Source organism: Halichoeres trimaculatus, unplaced genomic scaffold (genome assembly GCF_033239565.1).
Source record: "Halichoeres trimaculatus isolate MK-OKI-2021-1 unplaced genomic scaffold, fHalTri1.1 fHalTri1_scaffold_13, whole genome shotgun sequence".
In the NCBI taxonomy this organism is placed as follows: domain Eukaryota; kingdom Metazoa; phylum Chordata; class Actinopteri; order Labriformes; family Labridae; genus Halichoeres; species Halichoeres trimaculatus.
This window is the reverse complement of record NW_027437191.1, coordinates 7509674-7534984: the sequence shown is the minus strand read 5'-3', so window position 1 is coordinate 7534984 and position 25311 is coordinate 7509674. Positions and strand designations below refer to the sequence as shown.

General features: G+C 41.7%; 1 protein-coding gene across 1 annotated transcript in view; it reads left to right on the top strand.

Moving 5' to 3' along the window:
• Nucleotides 1-11012: 11012 nt before the first annotated feature.
• LOC141801673 (potassium channel subfamily K member 10-like) overlaps nucleotides 11013-25311 on the top strand; it is a 37850-nt gene continuing 23551 nt past the window's right edge. Inside the window, exons 1-2 of the mRNA XM_074684811.1 lie at nucleotides 11013-11432; nucleotides 16230-16615. Of these exons, the coding sequence (XP_074540912.1) occupies nucleotides 11378-11432; nucleotides 16230-16615 (441 nt within the window). The 5' untranslated portion in view covers nucleotides 11013-11377. The remainder of the gene's footprint in view (nucleotides 11433-16229; nucleotides 16616-25311) is intronic.

Here is a 25311-nt window from a genome sequence, read left to right as displayed (position 1 = left end):
ATCAAGTCACATCCTCTTCCCAATGGTGTGTGTGTGAGGCTTGTGCATGAAAAACCTCAAAAAAGGTAAAAAAAAAAAAAAAAAAAAAAGAAAAGAAAAGAAAGAAAAACACTGTCCACTTGAATTTTGTACACAATGTTGGTCAAAACACATTGTTCTGAAATAGAGAGCACAAGAAGGACTTTGAACAGGTCCAAAAAAAAACTACACTCACTGGTTCTGGTCTCTCAGATCTGTTTGAAGTCTGATGTCACAGTCCTCTGAAGCACAAACTGACCTGTGGAGGAGGAACTACCATGAAAAGGCCCCAAAAAAAACCCACTTACTTTTTCTTCTCATGCTCCTCTAGGTTCCTCTTTTTCACTTTCTCTCTGATCTCCTGGAAGCCCGTTCTCCTACTGCACACCTTAACAATTTATGCATCAGCTGGCGCCCTACCAAACCCCATTCTTCTTCTTCCAAAAACAAGCCAAACCTAACCAGGAAGTGAGGTTAATGTCTTTCTGTCTGGCGTAATAAAATCTATTTGGTTCTTTAGTCAAACAACTCCCAAAGAACACAAGAAGAGGATCCATTTCTCAGGTACAGGTTTACAGCACTGGTCCCAAAAGAATGAGCCCCGATATCCAGTAGCAATACAATTATTTTTTAACAATCATTGCTATGCCTACCAGAGGTTGAGTTTAACTGACCGCGCGAGAGAAGTTGGCCAAAAAAATGACTGACACCACTGTTTCAACCCACAGATGGTGTAAATTTTCAGTGAGATGTGCTATCAGAGTGTGCGACTGTTGAATCAGAGCATGGAGCTAGCAGACTGGGTGAAAGTTTACTCAAGGTCAAAGAGACCTCACATACTGGAGACAGGAGCTATCCTTCTATCTGCCACAGAAATAAACGTCAACTGTACAAGTACAAAAGACTAGATAAATGCTGAGCTACATCAGTCGTTATGAAAATATATAACACAGGCGTCATCACTCTAAAGCCACTCAGGGAGACGGATGAACAGTAATTTGTGTTTCTTTGTGGAAAAACTCTTCCATTCTGAGGGGAACAGCGGGGAAGTTATGGACCACTTTGTCACCCTGATAAAGACACCTCTGAGAGGGAAATGGACCACTCCAGAAAACATCCTGATGTCAAAACATAAAAAGAGTGCATTATTGTTTCCAAAAGGGCCAAAAGGTACAGTTCTACTGTTTACATTAAACACTGCTGTCGAGAAAGAGATTCTTTAGGCTTTAGATTGACTGTTGAAATTTGGACATGGTTAGCCAAATTTCCCATTTTTTTTTAAATTATTGTTTTAAAGGGTGATTGCAACAAATCCTGTGTCTTGGGCCTTATTCTTGGGATTAAAAGCCTTTTTTTGGGGAGGGGGGCTTAGCTACATGTCTTGATGTAGGGTCTTTTCTTATAAATATAACACAGATTTTGAGCTGGACCAGCTCTTGTTAAATCATCTTGAGATGTCACTGGTGAATTGGTTTTAAAGACTGATTTAAAGGTTTAAGATATTATGTCATTGCTCCTTTAATTCTGCATGTTAAGTTTATCTGCAATTTCTCTTAATCCTTTTTATGCTTACCCCTACTTTTACACTTTTTTATTATTACTCTATTTTATACTATTATTATTAATTTTATTTTGTTTATTTGTTTATTAGCTTAGTTTATCCTGTTCTATTATGTTGTTTTATTTCAATGTTGTTTGATGTTTATGTTAGGATAAAGATTTATTGTATTTAACATGATCTATTTAATCTCTACCGTTTTATTCCTTCAGTTTTAGCTTCTAGACCTTTTCTCTCGTTCTACTATTTTAGTCCCTCGGTTTTCCAGTGTTTCCTCCTGGGGGCCTGCCACACTGGGAGTAGATTCTGGCCCACTGATTGGGGTGCTGTCCCATGGATGGCTCCGGCCCTGGTGGCTAGAGAGCTCTACACCTTGGTGTGGAGCCTCCTGTCTGCCTGGGCTGGGGTGGTCCCTGTGGTGGCGCCCCCTTCAGCCATGGGCCATGGCTCCTCCCGGTCTGCGCAGCCCCCAAAGGTAGCTTTTTCTTCACCTCAGATCTCGGTGCCCAGCCATGTCTCCTCATGTCTCCTAATCAACAGCCTGTCTTTGTGTGTGTGTGTGTGTGTGTGTGTGTGTGTGTGTGTGTGTGTGTGTGTGTGTGTGTGCCCGCGTGCGTGTATGTTTGTGTGTGCCGGTATGTATGTCTATGTATGTGCGTGGGTGTGTATGTTACTGTGTTGCAATGGGTATATTTGTGGGGGTGGGAGGTTTGGGGTTTTAATGGTAATCCTTTGTTTCTTTTTTTCTCTTGTCTGGCTTTGCTTTTTGTTTTATCCTCTGTGAGGCACTTTGTGTTGCTCAAGTGCATGAAAAGTGCCATATAAATAAAATAAAGTTGAAGGTGGGATGAGATTCAGAGCCAAGAGAAATAGAGATTTAACAAAAAGTAAAGGTGCAATGTTTTCTGTACTTTGACCACTAGATGGCGTTCATGGTCTTGGCTTTTACAAAACAAGGACATCAACTTGATGATAGTGACAGGGGATGCAGGTTGATGTGGTAGGTAAACTTGTTATAGCGGGGGACTAGTCTGTATGAATCTGAAGCTGAACACAGTTTTATGGTATGTCAGTCAGAGAAAGGGGAACTACATGGAGCTGACAGTGACATTGGAGGGCTCAGTGGAGGAGGCATATGCAAGGGAAAAATGTAAGGATATGCAGATTGAGCTGCAGAAACAGAACAGCGAGGTTTGAAAGTGAGGGTTTATCCTGTAGAAGTAGGATGTTGAGGGTTTCTTTCTCACTCCAGGGGGATTTGGTTGAGGAAATGTCAGACGAGGCCGTTCGAACGAGTCAGTGGATCTGAATGAGGATGCTAGTTCTTAGCTTTCAGGGCGGGTCAAACAGGATCAGACTGATTTAGTTCTCTATAGCTGCGTTTCCACCAAGCAGTCTGGTCCGGTTTAGTACGGTTTGGCACGGTTTGGTACAATTAAGCCTGATCCCGTTTCCAAACTGTGCCCTCTAGTGGTAGGCGGCATGTAAGCTGGATGCTGAAAGCCGCAGCTGTTAAATAATAGTGTGACACTGTAGCAACACAACACAGTTTACCCCGCTGATAAATCCAACAAAGAAGAAAAACGTGAGACAGTAAACAAAGAGCATAGATGAAGACATCCAGCATTTCGTCCTCTCTGTGATTGTCATGTAGCTCTTTGATACAAAGTGCAATCAAGCTTTGTTTCAGAGAAGTCTGTGTGCCGCCAGGAGAAATGCAGCCGCTGTCGTATGGTAAGTGACGATTCTTTCGACCAATCAAAGGTCTGCAGTGTGTAGCTCCACCTACCGAGATCCGATTGGTTCAGTCTGGCACCCATGTGAAAGGGTCCCAAAAAGTGGGACAGCTCGTCTCAGTTATTTAGGGATCTGTCCCGGGATAAGTCAGTGGAAATGCCACAAAATGCGCGCCGTACCGAGATGAACTGAACCGGTCTGCTTGGTGGAAACTCGGCTTATGACAACACCATGCCAACTGACGAAGTTCAGTAGTGAGGAGAGAGTGTTTTTCTCTACTGAAAATGATTTCTGTGATTCATTTTGTAGTGATGGTGGACACTGGAGCCTAATTGTCAGACAGATAAAGGACAGAAGAGCAGAAGAAAGATAAACAGGAGAGTGATACAGCCCGAGCTCAAGGCTCAAACACAAGCAAAACTGTTTGTGATAATGTTCACTCCAACCCACAGTCAGCAGTTATTCTGCAGTGGTCTGTTCAAACTTGAGAGTCTATCAGTAAAATGAACAGTGAGGTTACATTAGCTCTGCTTGGTAGATGACTGACAGGATTCACTAACGTTACACATTACAGACATGTCTCAGAGCACTGGACAGCTGTGCTAAATATACTAAACAACAAACAATTTGACAGTGTTTATTTCTCATGTTAGCCTAGCGATATGTCTGAGCACCCGCTGAGGGTGTTGCTACATATGCTGCTACATTTGACTGCTAGGTTTGCTTGAAGTTACGTATTAAAATGTATCATAACTGCACTGATAAATACCTTACCTTGGCGCGTTGTAACTGGTAAAAAGATGTCTTGAACAGATAAAAAAAAAAGAAAATATGTCCCAGTCTGATCTTAATTTAATCCCAAAAACAAACACAGACCTCACTAAAAATGATATACAACAGTGTGAGTGAGACTTTGTGCCAGAAGGTGGCGAGGGAGTCCAATAAGAACAGGTTCTCCTCGTAGCATCTTTAATGTTCAAAGTTACTTAATTTATACCTGTAGGTAGATTTGGTTTGCAGAATATGAGCCAACCTTCTTTTAACAACAACCAATAATAGGAAGCAAGGCAAGAGACAGAGTAGGTAATACAAAAGCTAGATAGGTTAAACAAAAGCTAAACAAAATTGTATCGATACAAATAAGATACAGTGAGGGAAGAGGATAATTACCATACATCAGTGGGAACTTTTTCTAAGTAATTTTACATTTTTGTGCTTTTATTTTTTTCATTATTTTCAACAATGTAAGGTATATTTTGAATTTATTAAAAAAAAAAGTGGAGATTAGAAGGTCTCATTTTTATTAATACAAAATTTGGAGAGGAATAGAATTATTTTCTAGAAAAATTCATCATTTTTGTTTGAAAGTTATCTGGCTTAATGAAAATAAATCTGGAATGGATTGACTTATTTGTACAGTTTATGGAAAATACACTTTCATATAATCCATGGATGATTTGTAGAAAAACGTCATAAGTGGTTTATATAGACTTCAATGATTTTTTGTTTTTTAGAAGTTAACACCTCTACTCAACAAGAAGTGTCAAGATTCACCAGTGCTTCTTTTTGCATCAGTACACTTTTATCTCACAGATTGTCTAACGTTAGTGTTGTTGTATTGTAGTTGTAATGCTGACTCATTCGGCATTCATTGTGGGAAACAGTATGAAAGGTAGAAAGAGCTGTTGTATACTGAGAAAATATCCTGGATCACTAGATCATTTTTTTGTTTGTTTGTTTGTTTGTTTGTTTGTTTGTTTCTTTCTTTCTTTCTTTCTTTCTTTCTTTCTTTCTTTCTTTCTTTCTTTCTTTCTCCAGATACTGCAGATACTAAATTTACACTACATCAGTGGGCACTGCTGGGTAGTTTGGAAAGTGGCCACCGAACACAATGAGGGTGGGGACAACAATCACAGAGGGAAAAAAATATCAGGACAGGAAGAAAAGAGTCTTGAAAAAAGTAGAGAGACATTACTACAAAATAAAACAGGAAGTAAAAATGTGAACTTTGCACAAGTTCAACCAACATAAATGACACAACGTGACAAAAATCAACCATCAGTCAGCAAAAATAAAGTGAACAAAAAAGAATAGAATGTTCCATTGGTAAAAATTAGATAAAAACGATCCACGAATAGATAAAGAGAAAAAGGGAATTTGTTTCTACAGCATCAGACAGAAAGATGAAGCTGTGACTCTCTCACCAGCCTGCTGGACCATTTAACAATCTGATGTAGCTTTTTTTTTTTTTTTTTTTTTTACGGACAAGTATCTAAACCATGATGTTGAGCAAAAAAAGTAACAGATGCAATAAAATTGTCATCACAATGATCACAACTTCCTTCAAGTTTACCCAGTCTGTCTTCACCAAGACATCACTTTCCCTCAACAGGGATGCAGTCCCACTCAGAGCTCTGCTGATGCAGGGACACAGATCTGTTTGGACCTCAACTTAAGCCCTGACCTCTGTCATCCTCTGGGTGAGGGAGATAACGCTCATTTGACCTTTGACCGTCTGATTTCACTGCTCCTCTCTCTTTCTGAAGGCACACAGTTATTCCTCCAGATGGTTCATTTTAACTCACTACGAGATATTTAGAGTTTACACAGAACTCTGGAAACATTCTGTTTTAATCAGACGACTCGTATCCACTGCCCTGCCTCACCTGGAAAAATAAAGCACCTGCATGTGGAGGTGTTATTTATAAACCTCATCTCCACTTTCAGAGCTGTTACCCCTCCCACTGCCTCCTCCAAACAACGACAGAGAGGCCTCAGCTCAGCACCCTGTAACTGGACCCTGAACTTCCTCTCAGAGCGTCCACAGGGGTGAGACTGGACCCTGATCTGTCCTCCACTGTAACCCTGAGGCTGTGTGAGTGGAGTCACGTCTTCCTCTGTTCTGTCACACACGACTGTGCCTGCGTTCACTCACAACACCACACTTTAGTCTGCAGGTGATACAGCTGTTGTTAGGCTGAGATCTGGACACAATGGGACAGGCTAAACCACGTGGTGAGCTGATACTCAGACGGTGGCCCTGCTTCTGATTAGCACAAAGACCAGACATCTTCAAATCAGGTTTATGCCCCTCTGAGATTAACAACCTGGCAGGGATCAACTTAAGGAGCATTCTGTAACAGGCGGCTGTGTGTTCTTCTGCACCACAAATAAACTAAGAAAACAAAAACAAAACAAAGCTGCATTCAAAGTTGGTAAAAACAATCCCCCAAAATCCCTGAGTTGAGCAGAAGAAATCTGAGGGTGTGCGAGATCTGGCAGGAGTACAAGTTTAGTCACATGAGGGATCCAAATTCAAACGTTAATACATCTGAAGCAAGGGGCAACATTTGGCTTAGCAAAATCAAATCTATACAGAAGTGCTACAAATTGCAGTTCATCGAGTAGCTGCTTGAGACAGGCTACAGGGAGACTGGAATCCCCATATACACCAAGGAAATAGATGTTTACAGCATTAAAAGACAAACCTGGTTCAAAAACGTCTTGGATCTGAATCGCTAATTTCTCTATCATCACACACTGTCGGTGGTCCTTTTTTAACTCAGGGGTTAAGAAGATATTAAGATTATGAGTTTGTCCAAGAGAGGCCCAGCTCATGTGACTGACAGGCCGCCTGGCATCCTATAGCTGTTAATAAGGAGGCCCAAAGCCCGCCTCTTGAGTCAGAATTTCCAATATGGCCCCCGTCGACATTCGTCTTCACTACTCCCTATCAGGAACAGATGGATGACATAGCGGAGACTGTGCCTCTTTTTTGTACAGTCTATGGTCTGAAGTCACCTCTGTAACTTTAGCATAAGATTGTCCAAACACAGTTTTTTCCCCCATTGGTTAAAATCAAAAAGTGTAAGAAAAACAAATGGCATGCTCTTTGAAGTTGCTTTGTGAAAATCACTGTGTGACAAATCTCATTGTGAGTAATAATCATCATCAGCTTCATTGAATTCATTAACATGCTCTTTAATAAGTGTTATTTTATCATATCCGTAGAAAATGGGATTTTGTCTCTTATTGTCCTAGTCTGTAAAAGGGATTTTGTCCTCACCCACAACTATGACGCAGTGTTGACTGTTTCTATAGACCGTATAAAAAATGGATGCAGTCTTTGTGATGTCACCTTCTTGTTTCTGATGCAGAGTTTTGAAGCCTATCCACTGCAGGTGCCATACTGGAATTGCTGATTCAACCTATCTTCAGGTGGATTAGGATGAGGTAAGGAGGTGGGCCACTGGCCTTTTTGAGGACAGCTACAGGGTGTCCATCAGGGTGTTCCTACAAGTTATTTTTTCATGTTTTTAATGCCGTTTATTAGAGAGGATAGGACTGTGGATAGAGCAGGAAACAGAGCCAGAGTGGAGAACAACATGGGGAGAGTCACCATAGGCTGGAGTCAAACCCGGGCTACCCACTTAAAGTGATACTCCGGGATGGAACAAGTTGGGTCCTACCACAAGGTTTAGGGCAGAAATGACCCCTACAACAGTGTTTTTGTGCAGCAGAAGCCCAGGGCGCACGCACCAAACACCCCCTCCCTGCTCCTCTGCCGGTTTCCTCTGCACTCAGACGGGGCCAAATTTTACTTGACCAAAAACACAAATAAACAGACTCCCACCGAAAAAATCTGATATGGGTCTGCATTCACGCTTTATTTAGAGAATTTTCAGAGCATTACTTTCACACAAAACACCGCTAAATAAGGCTCTAGTTCTCATTGTGTAGTAATACCTCCACTGCAGAGTCACAGCTGGCTACGAGGCACTCGCCACGGATATAAACAAATGCAGGTAGTCTGCCAGGATGAAGACACACGATGAGAACTAGAGCCTTATTTAGCGGTGTTTTTGTGTGAAAGTAACGCGCTGAAAATTCTCTTAATAAAGCGTGAATGCAGACCGATATAAGAGTTTTTCAGCGGGAGTCCATTTATTTGTGTTTTTGGTCAAGTAAAATATGGCCCCGTCTGAGTGCAGAGGAAACCGGCAGAGGAGCAGGGAGGGGGTGTTTGGTGCGTGCGCTCTGGGCTCCTGCTGCACAAAAACACTGCTGTAGGGGTAATTTCTGCTCTAAACCTTGTGATAGGACCCAACTTGTTCCATCGCGGAGTATCACTTTAAGGGCTTTGCCTCATGGTGTGCGCAACTTAGACCACTAAAGCTGCGTTTCCACCGAGCAGTCCGGGTCGGTTCAGTACAGTTTGGCACAGTTTGGTACAGTTAAGCCTGGTCCTGTTTGCGTTTCCACAGCAAACTGTGCCCTCTTGTGATGGGCGGGGTGTAAGCTGGATGCTGAAAGCCGCAGCTGTTAAAAAACAGAGTGACGCCATTGCAGCGTGGCACAGTGTACCCCACTAATAAATCCAACAAAGAAGAAAAACTTGACACAGTAAACAAAGAGCTGGATGGAAGACATGCAGCATTTTGTCCTCTCTGTGATTGGCATGTAGCTCTTTGATACAAAGAACAATCAAGTTTTGTTTCAGAGAAGTCTGTGTGCCTCCAGGAGAAATGCAGCCAACGTCACGGGGTTAGTGATGATTTTTTTGACCAATCAATGGTCTGCAGTATTGTTGCTCCACCTTCCGAGAGCGGATACGTTCAGTCTGGCACCCATAAGTAAGGGTCCCAAAAAGTGGGACAGCTTGTCTCAGTTATTTGGGGGTCTGTCTTGGGATCAGTCAGTGGAAATGCCGTAAGATGTGTGCCGTACTGAGACAAGCCGAATTGGTAGAAACGAGGCTTAAACACCAGCAAACACGTATGGGAGGCCCTGATCCAACCTTTAAAGTTCCCGTACCAACACCTTAGGTATCGGATCTGGTCAGGTGGAGAAGGATGGTTTGACAACTTTGGGCTCTTCTAACTTGAGTTAAACAGATGAGCTCTGTGGATCAGTCCATCAGTCTTTTACTGATATCTCATGTAGTTTCTGAAGTCTTTATCTGACTGATACCTGATAACAGGATTTGTGCAACCACCTTACCGCTGTGCCATTGGTTTGTGTAGCAGCTCCTCTCACACAGTCTTGACTGTCTGATGTTGTAATCAGAACACATCTTTTCTCAAGGTGAAGAAACTTTTAGTTGTAAGACAAGTTATGGAGTGAAAATCAACATTGCAGAGTTGGTTGAGTATGAACTTTAACTCCTTGAATCACCAATAACTCCCTGAAAAACAACCCAGTGTTAATTGAGAGGAATGAAAAGACATGCTGGCAATCAAAAACCAAAAAGTAAAGAAAAAAAAACAACACTAAAAACTGAAACCCAAATGAAAATAAATAAAGCTATCACATCATACAGATGAGGAGAGATCAAGGGGAAATAACATTATCATGTGATTGGTTGACAGGTCTCAAAAAAAGAAGAAGCTAAGTAGCACAAACTCAATCTACTCTGCCTGAGAAAGAGGAATATTAACTCATGGAGGAAAACAAAACAGCACAACCAGGATGTTTTTAAACACATGTTGTTTTGAAGGGTATTGAACAGGAAGTTTTCTTCTCCAATATGGATGACTCAAACTTTGTTTTTTGTGCCAGTATTTTCTCTTTAGATGCTCTGACTCATCAAATGAGAGCTGCCTGGGCAACGTCTCTACTTGCCTCTGCCATGGTGGAGCAGAAACCGCTCTGCCCAGACATGATGGGAGAGACTGGACACCCGACAGCACAGGAGTGGGTTTATAAAGAATTCACTTAAATACAGGAAACAATGTGAATTAACTGAGTAGACTTGTTCAGTTTGAATGTGATGTAAAGTTTTATATAATGATGTAGGATATACAGCCTAAAGTGTAAAGTAATGAAGTCTATTAATATGTTTTATAAGACTGATACTGGATTTATCATTCATGGTATTTTTTAATGTGAATAGTAGTTTTCTGTGGTTGGTTATTAGCTAATAGAGCGTTAGTGCAGCTGATCTTAAGATTTAATGTTATGTTGATGAAGTCATTCTGACACTGATGGTGAAACACTGTGGTAACAGCCCCATGTGACTCAGTCTGATGGCCCTTTATATTTTAGCCCAGGCCACCAGACTGTTGGAGCTGGAGAAGTCTTTCAGAGGAAACATCCTTGAGAGCTCAGAGTCCAACTGCATTTGGATAAATCTGGAGTTACCATGACCTGGATGACTGAGAACCTTCACAGACATGGTGAAACACTGTTTTACAGTTAATTTAACCTTGTTTCAAGAGCTGTGCTGCAATACAGGACTATTTTTTTCCTTGCAACAATAGGTTAATATTTAAACAAATTAAAGTAAAGGATCTCAGTGATTCTATTTAAAGGTGTGCGACAGAAAGATTTCTCTGAGCTTTTTAGGAAAAATACGTTTTGATTCAAGGTTTTTCTTTTCTTGGAACAATTTTGCTCTTTGGGCTTTATTGGTGTTGTGGAAATCATTTAGTTCCTCCCTGAAGTGATCCTGAAAAAACCTCCTTTCCGAACACACGCTTCGCCTCTCCTCTCCTCTCCTCTCCTCTCCTCTCCTCTCCTCTCCTCTCCTCTCCTCTCCTCTCCTCTCCTCTCCTCTCCTCTCCTCTCCTCTCCTCTCCTCTCCTCTCCTCTCCTCTCCTCTCCTCTCCTCTCCTCCTTGCTGTCATCTCTCCTCTGTTCTTCTCTCAGTTAACTGACGTCGTGTGTCGTAGTGCGCAGCCGCATACGCGCCGGTGCGACGCGGCGTGGAGACAGAAGTAACGCACAGCAGAAGCGGTGGTGCGTCGGGTGGATCCTGCAGAGGGTTTGCTGCATCCTGACGTGGATCCATGAGAGAGAAAACATCCGTCACGATGTAAACGTTACATTCTTCAATGGAGCTTCGTCTCCCGCTGCGCGTCCCCGCGCTGTTTCCCCGCACACGATGAGACGGAGCTGCTGCGGGCGGTAGGTGTGAGTCCTGACCGGAGAAGAGCCTCCCGCAGCGGATGATGTGTTCTTGCTGCCCGCTGTCCTCCCTCCTCTCCCGGTTGACGTCGTGCTGAAGAAGCCCGACACATGCTTCCCTCCTTTTTCCTCTTCAAACGGAAACAGACCTGATCCAAGATGAAATTTCCAACCGAGAATCCGAGAAAACCAGGGACCATGAACCCCCCGCCAGGTTAGACCTTCAATGAGTCTTTACATGAGTTAACTGCTGCAGTGAGTCCGCAGCTCTGCTGTCTAACAATAACACCAGGCTGGATCAGGATCCGCTGTCAGACCCGCACAGAAACACACTGACACCTGATCTGGATCTGGACCTGAATCTGGTTTAGGTTGACTTATCAAAATGTTTTAACTGAGAGGTTTGAGTCTGTCAAAGTGTTTAGATACAAAGATTCGAAAACTGTACTTGGTCTGTAATGGGGACAGGACATCATTAAGTAAAATAATAATAATAATAATAATAATAATAATAATAATAATAATAATAATAATAATAATAATAATAATAATGCTCAGCGTGAGGCGCTGCTGCAGAGTGTAAACAGGAGCTGTAAACAAAAGAGTGATGCAGAGTGACGTTACCTCGCCTGTTCTCGAACAGCACCTGCAGCACATGCTCACCACCTGATTCCCATGTGTTTTTCCATATTACTACATCAGGGGTCTGTCTCCTCTGTGTGTCATTCACATGTTAAACACATGAGAGTTTGATCGTGAGCAGAGACCTTTCTCATGTGTCTGCTAAGATCAGCTCTGAGGGTGAACCAGGGCCTAAATATGTACCAAACATGTGAAACAGTGTGATGTTTAACATATACTGAGCATGAGAATCCCATGGAGACCATTTGACAGTCTATGTTACATAAATCTGGTGTCAATAAGATTCTGTTATGTAACACGTTTAGTGATGATGATGATGATGATGATGATGATGAGCAGATGATCAACACCAAGGAAGGGGAGGAGCTACATTTCACCTTTGTGAACGCAGAACATGTGACACACCTGAGCACGGTGGGGAAATGTGAGTTCATCGGAGTGTTTTGGTAACGCTTCCTTACTGACACACTCCTGAAATACATCAGAAGTGGATGTAGTTTGATTTTGGCACAGAGAACCAGAGCAGAAGCAGGCTGCTGCAGAACAAGTGGACTCTACCACATAATTTAGCGCAGTTTGACAAACTCTGGCCAAAGCACTGTTCTCAGAGTCAGTATATGCTCTCTTAATCTTAACTTTGCTGTCAGAAAGCCTGTTTGAGTTTGTACTATTCTTGCAGTATGCGCGTTCCTCTGCCTGTAGTGCACTGATCAGCTGTTTGGATCTGTTGGCTCTCCACAAGAGGAAACTTTACTAAATCTCATTTTAAAGAAAAAGGAAGAGACTTACTGGGTTACAGGGAGGTATTTTTTGACAATAAAGCTCTCCTTTGTGTGTTGGTCAAGTGGCAACCTACAGCTGTGAGAAATAAAGCCCATAATGAAGTGCTAAAAACCACAGTTCATCAAGTGTCCACTTCAGGCTAGCTCCAGAAGTACTGTAAACCACACCAAGCCAAAAAGTCGTTTTTTGTTTTGTTTTGTTTTTTTTTTTTACAGCAGAAATAAACCTGTTTACAGCCTGGTTAAAATAAATGAACTCTGTCTGAACAACTTATTTCTCTAACGCTTCACACAGGCCGTGATTTTTTTATATAACTCGGCAGTTTAGAAGATATTAAGATGATGAGTTTCCCCAATCAGAGGCACAGCTCAGCTGACTGAGGTGGGCATCCTGTAGCTGTTTGTGAGGAGACTTAAGAGCTGAGCTCTTGAGTTTAGCATTTTTATAGTCTTCAAAGCAGAGCTACCCTAACCAATGTGGTGTCCCAGGCAAGATTTCATCTGGTGCCCCTTGTATTCCAGCATTTTTACATACTTAAATAAACCTATCATACAGCTTGACGTTTTAGTGACTTTAGTCTCATAAAAGAAAAACCTGCAAAATCAAATTTAAATAAATACAAAATAATATAAAAAAGAAATATCTGGAACTGAATTACAAAGATCTAGGAATACAAATTGAAGATTTGAATATATGTATATCACAGGAACCTATAACAAAATACAGTAAAAAACAAATCAAGTTAGTCACATATAACAGTCAAGTTAGTAGTAGTAGTGAATATTTATTGATAATAATCAAACGTTTGAAAAGGTTAATTCCAGAGGTTCCTTGGTTTTTTCCTCCTCATCAGAGCAGCAGGGCAAGTGTGCGTCAAACTAATTATTACAATATTTGTATTTGAAATCAGCTGAATGTTAAATTACGAAGTGCACAATGATGTTAATAAGAAGCAGGACTCTAACGAAACCTGCCTCACAAAAGAAAAACTGTAATTCTATACCTGGTTATTTCATCTACATGTATAAAAATGTTTGTTTACCTGATTAAAAAGTAGTGGAAATCACTGACATGAACTTTATTAGAAGTTAGGACTTAGACAGTCAAACGTGACTACCAACCGCTAACAAGCTAGCATAACTTCGAGTAAAACTTCTAAATAACACCACGCACATACCTCTGTCTGTTTAGCGTTTCTTCTCCTCCTCTCTTCTTCTCTTTCACCCCTGGGCTCCTGAAGGCTTTGGCTTCTTTGACATGATGCCTGTTATTTAGCGTACTGTCGGTCAGTATCATTTAAGCAGCATAAGCTGCCTGTCCATCTCGTCCACAAATGAGCAGGTGAGGAGGAGCGGTGTTAATGTTGTGATCATGCGCCCTTCAGGGTCAATCTGAGTGCAGGAAAATACAGCCTTTTTTAGGTTATTGTCATGTTTTGCAGGATTTTTTGTAACATTACTGAATATAAGTCTGGAAATTCTTTTATACAAAAAAGATAGCCACGCTGGCGGCCCCATGATTGCCGGCGCCCCTAGCAATAGCCTATACAGCCTGTGCCACGCGCCGGCAACAATAAGGTTTGTTGTTACATTTTGGGTGCTAATAACCCCATACACAGTTTCAACAGTGCTGTTTACAGTTGCTGCCAGCTCAATTAGATGCTCAATTCGCATTTATTTAACATTCCAACATGTTAGCTAACATGACAGCCTCAATACACATCATCAATTTCTGACAGTTTCTGTAACTCTGTGGGGAAAGGAAGGGGAAAGGATTTCTTTTACAATAAAGGAGGATAATCTCAGTTTTCAAATATTCCCTCCTGTGAATGAGGCAGAAGAATCTCTACTTATCTGGTGGTGACTTCTGCTGTTTCACTCACTTTCTTTCTTTAGATGTTAAATCAGAAAACCTGAATAGAATGTCTAAAGTCAGGGTTCAGCTGTTCAAGGCTGTGAGTAAAGGCATGGTCACACAGGCCATTTGTACGGTGGTGTACTCAAGTGCAATCGACCCTGTTAAGTTCCAGACTTAAGGCACATTCATGGCCACCACGTCATCGTGAAGCGTCAGCTTACAAGAAGCATGGCCTCATCTGAGACAGCATGATGAGACACAGAGAGCACTGCTACAACTTTAGAGACTTTTAGACCTAAGTTAAGTGTTTTAGTACAACACAGCTCTCCAACACCCAGGTTTTTTTGGTTTAAAGGATTATCGAGAGCAATGGCCACAGCAATTAAACGTCATGGATGATGTCATGTCCTCGTTGCGTACGTATGCTTGTGCTTGTGTATGGAGTGAACCGTGCTGAATCACACCTCTCCGAAGTGTGCCAAAACAGAGAAGTGAACTGTGCCAGAGTGGTCCCACTAGCCAAACTGGACTTTGGGGTTGAAGCGTGCTTGGGCACCCTTGTGACATCACCCTAACACCCAAACCTCGTCTTGAACAAAGAGAAATAGTGTTAAAAGCAGTGAAGATCTGCTCTTCATTCATTGGCCTCAAAACAAGATTCACGTCTTTTTGACAGTGGGTGCTCATGGGAAATGGAGTCGTCATCCCAGAAAGACACTACAGAAGGCAGTCCTTAAACATTTCAGTTTATAACAAACTGTTATACCTGAATTATTTTAAGTTGAAAGCTGACTTTAAATTGTGAAACTTTTTTATGCTTTGAAGTTGTTTAAAATTTCGAGAAATGATTCATTTTGATAATTGGTTGATCCATCATGTAATAAAGTTTTCACTATCTGAGACAGAATTAAATATATCTGGAGCTCTGACTGTAGGATAAACTATATGAGTTATTGTTTAATTCATAATATTTGTTAAATGTTACTATTTACTAACAATACATTTATACCATTTGTCAATATTAAAGAAATACTACGAGAAAAGATTATCTAATATCACAATCTAATGTGATTTTTCTTATGAGGGTAAAAAGAGTAAAAGTGAAAGAAAAGCATCTGAAACAAAATATTAAAATCATAGAACAAACATGAAATCAAAGCATGTGAAACAATAGAATAGGAATATTTGTTTTTCAGACAGTTTTAAGAGAGGAGTGTCAAAAGAAAGTCAAAAAACAAGGATGAGAGAGTAAAGATTAAAAGAAAGAAAGACACAAGACAAGGACGAAAGGACAGACACGCAGTAAAGATAAGTCAGACAGCATCAGGACGAGCAGTCGGTGTTTTCATGTTCTTTGTGTCCAGCTGTGAAACATCTGCGACCGCAGAGTGACGGAGCAGCAGGTGGAGACTCTGCTGTCACTGACAGACGGTCTCCAAACTTCAAATCTACTAAAAATACGACTGCTGTCCTTCTGTCCACCTGTCCTGCTGACAGACAGACATCTCTGCTGTCTGTCAAATTCAGGACATCTGTACTTTTCTTTCTTTCTTTCATTCCTTCTTTCTTTCTTTCTTTCTTTCTTTGAGCAGGCATCGTTAAAGAGATGGGTTGTCATCTTGTTGAAGCTGTAGTTGCGTCCTCAGTCTGAGACAGTTCTCGTGTAGTGTTCCTCACTCACACATTTCTGCGTCGTCCTGCAGTTGAGTGTCTGTCTCTCCTCTTTCAGTGGCTGTCCAGACCAACCTGGTCCCCCCTAAGAAGGTCCAGCCAGGCATGCTCCAGTCAAGTCTGGTTCAGGCCAGCGTGGCCACCATGCAGAACCCGATGGGCTGTGCCGTGCCGCGGCTCTCGGTCTCCTCGCGCCCCCCCAGTATGGTGACCAGCATGGAGGCGGTGGCGGACGGCTCAGCGCCCTTCACCATGATGAAGCTGAAGACGGTGCTGGCGGTGTTTGTCGTGGTGGTGGTCTACCTGATGGGGGGAGGGCTGGTGTTTCGGGCGTTAGAGCAGCCCTTTGAAGACAACCAGAAGATCACCATCACAGCAGAGAAGGCCGCCTTCCTCAACAAACACCCGTGTGTGTCCCCCGAAGAGCTGGAGGCTATTATCAAGGTAAGACCCGGTCGATTCTTGGTCCTAGACCAGGTCCCCAGCGGGGAATCAGGTCTACTGAAACTTGAGCTTCATATTGATCCAACACTATTCACTCCCGCACACACACACACTCCACAGTCTGCCAAACCGGACCTGATACTCAGTGTCTAGTACACACACTCACATGGATGAGCCTCTGTTTTTTCTACAAAGTCCTTGAAGAACCTGAAAGTAACGTTTCTCTGTGTGACTCTGAATGTCATCAAAGAAAAAATCAACACCATTACATGCAGAGTTAGTCTGTGTTAAAGTCTGTGTTTGTTAGTCTAAACAGCTTTTCCGATGTGCACACTGAGGGATTATGTAAAACTGAGTGTTATACTGTTCATCCAGACGAGCTCTCCTGCTGTTTTTGGACATGCACTCAAAAACTTGTGGAAAAATTTCAGGAGCTCTTCTGAGTCGAGTGTTCATACGTGTCCCGCTTGAGCAGAAGGTCTTCCCTGTCTGATGGGGTGCACGTGTTTCTGTGTGTGTGTGTGTGTGTGTGTGTGTGTGTGTGTGGGTCATCTCAGGAGGCGAGACATGACGTCACAGGCGCTGTGGTAGTCACGTTAATATTTCATAAAGTCATCCAAGAAAAGAACCGCTGAGTTTTGATTGTACTCCTCCTCATGTTTTAGTTCTTTTTGTTCCTTATTCTCTTTTTTAAACTTCTCCCTAAATTTCTTGCACATGTGTTTGTGAAACTACAGCTGTTTTTGTCAATGACAGCAATAAACTGTGGTGGATTGTGAAAAATATTCTACGTGGGGCTGTGCTGCGTCATACCCAGTTTTTAACAACCATACCACTATGATTTGACACGAACTGCAGGACACCAGTGCTTTCTGAAAAAGTGTTATTATTTATTACAAACAGAAACAAAAAAAAGACAAGACTGTAGATGGACAACTTGACCCCTCGAACAGTTTTGGATTATCATTAAATACTTTTCTGATGAGATTATTTTCTTAAATTTGAAAAAAAAAAAAAAAAAAAAAAAACTAAACTAGGTTGCATTCCTGAGTAGGGATGGGTACCTTTCACGTTTGAAACGATGCCCGATACCTGGAAATCGGCCTCGGTACTCAACGGTATCAATTTTCGGTACTTTTTTGTGTTTATGTGGAAAAAAATATGAATGTGTTTATAATAAAATATTTCATTTTTCAATTTAATATAATTATTCGACAATATATAACCCTGCAATGCTGTGTTCATGTCCAGCATGGAAAAGCACCTACTCCTCCACTCCCTCACAGTCACAAAGATAAATTCATGTACCTAAATGTGGTACCTTATGGTTTTAGGTGAATCGGTACCCGGTACTTATGACAGAATTCGGTCGGTACCTATAAAAGTACCTAATTCGGTACCCATCCCTATTCCTGAGGACTTCTCCTGTGTTTGAACAGCTGTTGTAAACTGGATATTCACTGACACGTTCAGCTGAAGGTCTCCAGTTTACAGGGTCACTTTTTAAACTGGAACACCAGGAGCTGATAGACACACTTGCACACTTTCAGGCTCAAAGAAGATCATTGTTTAGGGGGTACAAAACCAAGTCCATCACAGCTGGAGGTCATCTCATCGTGGATGGAGGGAGAAATAAAAACACAGTGGGTGCTCCGCCAATCAGATAGGGGTCTGTGAGGAGCACTTTGGGTAAATCCGGGATAGAAAATCTAGCTGTTTGTATTTCCACTCACAGCTCCTTCGGGTGATTCTGGGAAGTTTTCAGGAACTTCATGTTACGTGTGAAGGCAGAAAAGAGACTGCTGGATGCTGATTTTCAGCTGCAGCTCATCTCACAGAGAGAAGGAACAGATTTTCCTGCATAAATCGTGTTTGTGAGAAATCTGACCTCATGGAGTGAAGCTGTTGCTTTGAATGTGAACGAAGAGTGAATCAGGCTTTTTCACATCGATGTCATCGTTTCCTGCACGGACCTTCATTGCGAGGCCAAAGGAAATAGTTACTGAGTAGACAGACAGATCCTGTGGGGGGACTCTCACAGTTTGTTTTTGGTCTCCCTGTTGATGAACAGTTCCAAGAAATAGAAATTGAGAAAAAGTAAATAGTGTTCGAAAAGTTGATGCGTGATTGTCAATGCGTCTGATTCTGTTCAAGGTTTCTGTTGAAGGAGGATTTTCCTTCATTATGGATTAAGGGTTGGTCTCAATTTTTTATCCGATGTTTGGGGACATTTTCAGCATGGGAAGGGGAAAAAAGTAACAATTTGAATAAATTATTAGAACTTAAACAACTTGTGCACACTGTCTAAAGTGCAGTATCAACTGTTTAGGCTGCCGCTCTGCCCTGTTTTCTTTTATTTTTAAAAATGTAGAATGAAAGATAATAGAATAATAGAAGAAAGTAATGAAATAGATTTATAATAAAAGATTTAAAATAAAATAACGCAGGATCCAACTAACCCCACCAAGCTGAGGGCAGATTTTCCCTTTAGTGAGTAAATTCCAGAGGGTTTTCTGCTACATGATATTTGTACCAGAATAGACACTTCATTAATAAATAAAGCTGCTGAATTCCTACTCTGTTTTTGGTGCAGCTGCAGTCTCCTTCTCTCTTGCTGCTCTGCGGGTGCTCCGTCAGGTCGAGCTGAAACACTGACATTCAGTATGGGCATGTAACTTGAATGTTTCACATCTTTAACTAATAATATTACACAAAATTGACCTATTAGTTGTTAATATGTGGTTCGTAGAACCTCTGTACCCTGTCACAGTCTTAGTGTTATTATGTGCAGCCTTTCCTTCCTGAGAATCTTTGGGTTTTTAGGGATTAAGATGTTGTGACGGGGCTGCTAGCTGAGGGTTCAGCTTCTGATGTGTATTTTTCTCTGGGATGATGCAACCTGCCCTGCACTAAGTGCTTTTTGCCTCGTCCGCTTGTAGCAGACGTACACACTCATGAGCACAGGTAGAAAGGATTTCAACTGTGTTTCGAAGGGATTTGTTGAGAAAGTGTCTGTTTTGGGTAGCATTCTCTTTGAGTCTGCACCACATGGTTCAGCACACCAGTGCTCCAAACCAAAAGTTCTGTATTTATCTGTGTCGTCACAGTCCTGCGAAGTTGTACACCAGTGTGGTGAAACATTATGACCACATACCCAACATTGTGCCATTGGTCCCCCTTTGCTGCCAAAACAGCCCTGACCCATCAAGGCATGGACTCCATTGAACCCCTGAAGGTGAGCTTTGGTATCTGCCACCAAAATGTCAGCAGTAGATTCTTCAAGTCCAACAGGTGCTTCAGTGAGATTTAGGGAATTTGGAGAGCAAATAAACACCTAAATCTTGATGTTGTGCTCCTAAAACGTTATCTAAGCTGTTTTTGCTTTGTGGCAGGGCACATCATCCTGCCAAAAGAGGCCACCAGGGAAAACCATTTCCATCAAAACGGTTGCTAGGCGCTACCCAAGTAGCTGCCTGTTGCAGCAGCTCTCTCGTCTTTGTCCGTTTCTTGTAATTTTTTCGTCTCTTTTTCGTCATCTTTGTATTTGGAGTGGATCATCACTTTGTATGGTTCATTGTCGGTCACGGACACCAAACTTTTTGTGGCTTCGGCGATATTTTTTTACTACTTTTCTCCTGTGTTTGTCTGGAGATCCTACATGTAACCATGGCTGCATTGTTTACATGCGAAATTAGCTGTTAGCAGCCTGTAGCATGTCAATGCTAACTAGTGTAGGGCTTGATGATTTCCCTAGAGCTGAGGAGGAGGCGGTGAGGACGACGTGCTGGTTCTCGGATGTGAGCTGGGAGGTGACGACGTGGACCTGTCCTTCCATCCATCGTTGTTGGGAACGTGGGATCTAGCTCCGGGGGATGGACGAGCTAGCTATGCTAGCCCAGCGGCATCGTGCTGTTCACAGACGTGGCTGACGGAGCTGACATCGGACGCCGCGACACATCGGAGGAGCTTCGCCTGCTGTGAGCAGACAGGATCCAGGAGACAGAGACTGAACAGACTTCTGGGGAGGCTCAGTCCTGGACCCTGTGGAGGTGGAGACTGGCTGGACTGGAGAGTGGTGGACGAGTGGTGGACGGGATGTCGTCATCTAATTTCTTATGGACATTTTTGCACTTTCTATACTCTTTCTTACTTTTGTTTTCTTAAATGCTGCGGTGACTCCTGAATTTCCCCTCGGGGATAAATAAAGTATTTTCTATTCTATTCTATTCTATTCTATTCTATCAAAGATACACCATTTCCGATATCGATATTTTGGAAAAAAAAAAAAAAAAAAAAAGCCATTACCGATTAATTGGCCCATTAATTTAAAAAAAATGTAATATTAATGTAAAAAATAAACTTTGGACCCTTAATGCTTACAAAAATGAATGTATAAATAACAGGCGGAAAAATTTACTGTTTTGAAACACTTTTTCCTTTAGTACTTGTTTAGTACTTGTGCTTCCACATGCAGCTGATAGTGATGAACGCTCGCTCTCTACACTCTCAGATATTTGTGCACTTGCGTTATATCTGCGGATACTGGCTGCCTTTTAAGCTTTTAGCTAATTCCATTCTAGGTTGGCATAACTGCAGCAATGTCAGTGTTAACATATACAGATAGAGCATGCTATGCCAGGTTAGCATAACTTCACCAATGTAACGTTGTTGAAAAGCATGACTGACACAACAAAGTGCACGTCACTTGTCATGACTCATGGCAAAGACAGTTGAACTGAAACAGGAGACAGTTTGAATCAGTGTTTGTGTTTATTTCACAGTGTCATTATACTCATACCTGCCAGCAGCTCCATTCAGCCCACTCCTGTGTTGTTGCTCTGCCTCACTCCTGTAGGTGACTAATTAGTCAGCGGTGCGGAGAGGACTGAGGATCAGATTGCGTGAGAGCTCCTTCTGTTGGACTAATGGCACAACGAGATAATACTGTGCAACTTAAACACTGAACACTGCATCACTTGCATGAAAATTTAAGTTTATATCGGCGTTATATCGGCAAAACTACATTGAATGATGTCGAATATTTCAGAAAGGGCTATAATCGGCCCATATAATCAGTCGGCCGATGGATCGGTCGGTACATGGAAATGCCGAGGAACAGAAAACGCTGTAGTAAGCATACCAGGCCTGTAGTGGGTGGTATAACTGTAGAGACACAGCCCTCCACAGACCAGATGAGTCTAACTGGCTGCTAATAAAAAAAACAGAAGAAATGCATAAGTGGTGCAACAGATTAACATTTTGTTCAAAGACAGTTAACAGATACAGCAGCACAAACACAACACGGTAGTCTGCCATTGTTATTGTTGTTTACCTATCAGTGCATGGCAATTTATGTTGCCACAATGAAAGGGCAAAGCGCAGGCTTGCTGTTTACACAGCAATGGTGGCAGCAGCGGCATTTCTGGAAAATTTACACTCGAGGCTGTTTTCAAAATTTTACAGTGTAGGTTGGCTAGAATGCTGTAGCCATGTAAAAGAGAGGCCAAAATGTAACAATACTTTTACATTCATCGTAAAACTGTCATCATGGTTTCTTAAGCTGCATGTTAACATACTGACTGCCCCCGCTGGCTGGCTGTCTTCCCATGGTGCATCCTGGTGCCATGTGTCCCCTGGGAAAGTGACACTCATGAAATCAGCCATCCACATGACCTTAAATGACTCATCAGACAAAGTCATCTTTCCATCCCTCTGTTCATTCCCTTCGAAGTTCTGATGCTCACATGCTCGATGTTGGACACACCGACTGTGGCTGTGTAGCCCTAAACGCAACAAACTGTGATCACTCTGTTCTAGGGCTGCAACCAACGATTCTTTTAGTAATTGATTACTCTGGCGATTATGTTTATTATTAATCGATGAATCTGAAAAAAAAAAGTATGAGAACGCATAATAGTAAATTTTGCAAAACCAAACATGCGTTGTTATTTTAGTACATGAATATTGTTTGCTTAAAGATATGTACAAAAAAAGAACATATTTGAACATAATTAAAATGAGCAGATGCTGCATTTATCAAGTATAACAAATAACATGAAAGTATTGTCACTTGAAGAATCAACGGTTTGGGCAAAATGATAGAAAATATGTTGTTATATCATCAGATTAAGAACTAAGTGGGCCAAAAAGGCAAATAAATAAAAACATGTCCTCAATCTTTTCACCTGCAGGTCAAACAATACACGCCCTCTGCCCTAACACTATCTGTAGCAGCTAACGCTAATGCTAATGCTAGTTTCGTGAACTCCTCGTGGTTGTCAAACGGGGTGATGATTTAATTAAAAGACGAAAGAGTCCTTAAAGACAAACCATGCATTTCACAACATATAAAAAGAGTGTATGTGGGATTTTGTAGCTCCTCACCTTGCTGTTGAGCTCCCCGACTCATTGATGAGCACATGTTTGTATTAAGTACTGGATCATTCATGCAGTCGTACTGCTGTGACATGTGAGATTATTTATGTCAATTAACACGCGTGCCTTTAGTCAGCGTGAAATACTCCTAAACTCAGGAAGTTTTTGGATGAACAGCTTCTCCAGCCCTGCCATTATTCGCGTGTTTACTTGTTTCCCTCACCTGCCGGCTCGGCTTCTCCTCCACCATGCTGATCTGTTTACACGTGACCAGGGCTCAAGATGAACTTTTTTGCTCACCAGCCACTGTGGCTAGTGGTTTCCCAGAGTTACTAGCCACTCTGCATTTTCACTAGCCACAACTTTGTTGTTGGATAATTATGTTTAATATGATTACAGTGGGAGATGAAATGGTAAAGTTTACTTGAAATAGATTTACAACCTTTTTAGATGTAAATGGCCCCTGTGCACACTCAAATAAAGACTACATTAATCAGTTATTCAGCTCTGAAACGGTCGTGTGCTCCTTAAATACGAAAATATGCAGACTATTGAAACAAAGTAAAAAAAGGGGGAGTTTATTATTGCATTAAGTAAAAGACATGAAAGGTGAAGATTAGTTGAAAAGATAAAAACTAAACTGAAAAATCTAGCTAGAAACACTGTCTGCTTGAATATTTACTAACATCAGTAATTTTTCAGTAATAAACTAAGTTCCATTCTTTCTGGACTATAAGTCACTGTGGAGCATAATCATAAATTTTTTTTTAGTGGTATCAGTCAAAAAACGCGTCTTGAGGACGAAAACAACAGATATAAGCCACGCTGGACCATAAGTTTAATTTATTTAGAACAATTTGGTTTGTTTACAGTATTTCCAGAGTGAACTTTTTACATATAACTTTGATAAATGTTTGTAGGAGGAGGTTTAAATATTTTTCCTGCAGCACCTCATATCTGTGACCAGTTTGCCTTCTCTACGTGCGCTCCTCTCCTCTCTTCCTCCCCTGCTCTTGGTGAGTGTTGCTGGTGAGATCGGTGCAGCGTGAACTTAAATGAGCTCCATCAGATAAATATCCTCACTTTTAAAAGTTAGAGGAGTTTTGGCGCTAGTTTGTGATTCAAACCCTGGAGTCTGTTTACAATAGAGAGCAAAAAAGACGCGAGTGAACTTTTAAATCGCGTTATCAGACTGGCTGTTTTCGAATTCGCATACTATACTAGCAGTGCCTACTGATTTGACCAAAATGTAGTATACAGTATGCAGTATGCGAACAAATGTCAGAGATGTAGTATGAGAAAAACACCCGGGTGACGTACTGAATCGGGAAAAATCCACAGTATGCACCGGACCAGTCTGCTTCGCATACTGTTACCCACAATGCAACGCGCCTGGCCCCATATCAGAAGTGAAAATGGCAGAGGGGGGAGCAACAACAACCGGAGTAGCAGAGGAATATAAATGTAAGAGCCATTTCTTTTTAATCTTTAAATCCTCATCATCTCCACCACTGAAAGTTAATATAAAATGCTCTCTCTGATTATATATTTGCAGATAAGTTACTCGTGGTTCGTTTATTTTCTACATTTTCAATAAAGTTTTTTGGGGAAAAAAAGTCAGCCGTAGCCAACTTCCGTTTTCTTCGAACAGAAGACCAGCGTAACATACTACAAAAATTAACCCAACTGAACAGTCATACTACATACTGCTGATGAAAGTAGTATGTAGTAGGCAGTGCCTACTTCATACTACTTTAACAAGCAGTATGTAGTAGGGGAATTCGAAAACAGCCACTGGGAGCTGTCACTATGTCCAAGATGGAGGCTGGAGACCAGCACGTCTGGGCGCCTATCAGCAGCTACATCAGCAGAAGACTTCGCAAATGGACCAATGAGCAAACACTGTGTGCAGGCAGTGCTCATGGGAGTTGTAGTGTCATAGTCTCATACTGCAATGGGTTTAGTATTTCAGATGCGGCTTCAGAAAACTACAATTAAATAATTCAACCCCCCAAAGTGGTAAGTAGGAGACAGTGTTACCCGCCACAGCTGAAATTCACCCGCATTTGGGGGGTGTTAATGTCAAGCCCTGCATGCGATGCATACAGCCCCACAGCCCAGGTAATCTACACTCCAGTCCAGTAGGTGGCGATAATGGACCTTCAGGAGTTGCCAACCGCTAAAAAATCCGTCAAAAAGGAAGAAGACAAACAAATTGAAGAGAAACTAATAGTTATGACGCAGCACAGTGCATCATTTATGGAAAAATGTTGTTGACCCTTTTATGAATCCATTTTATCAATTTTTTCAATTTGTCGTTG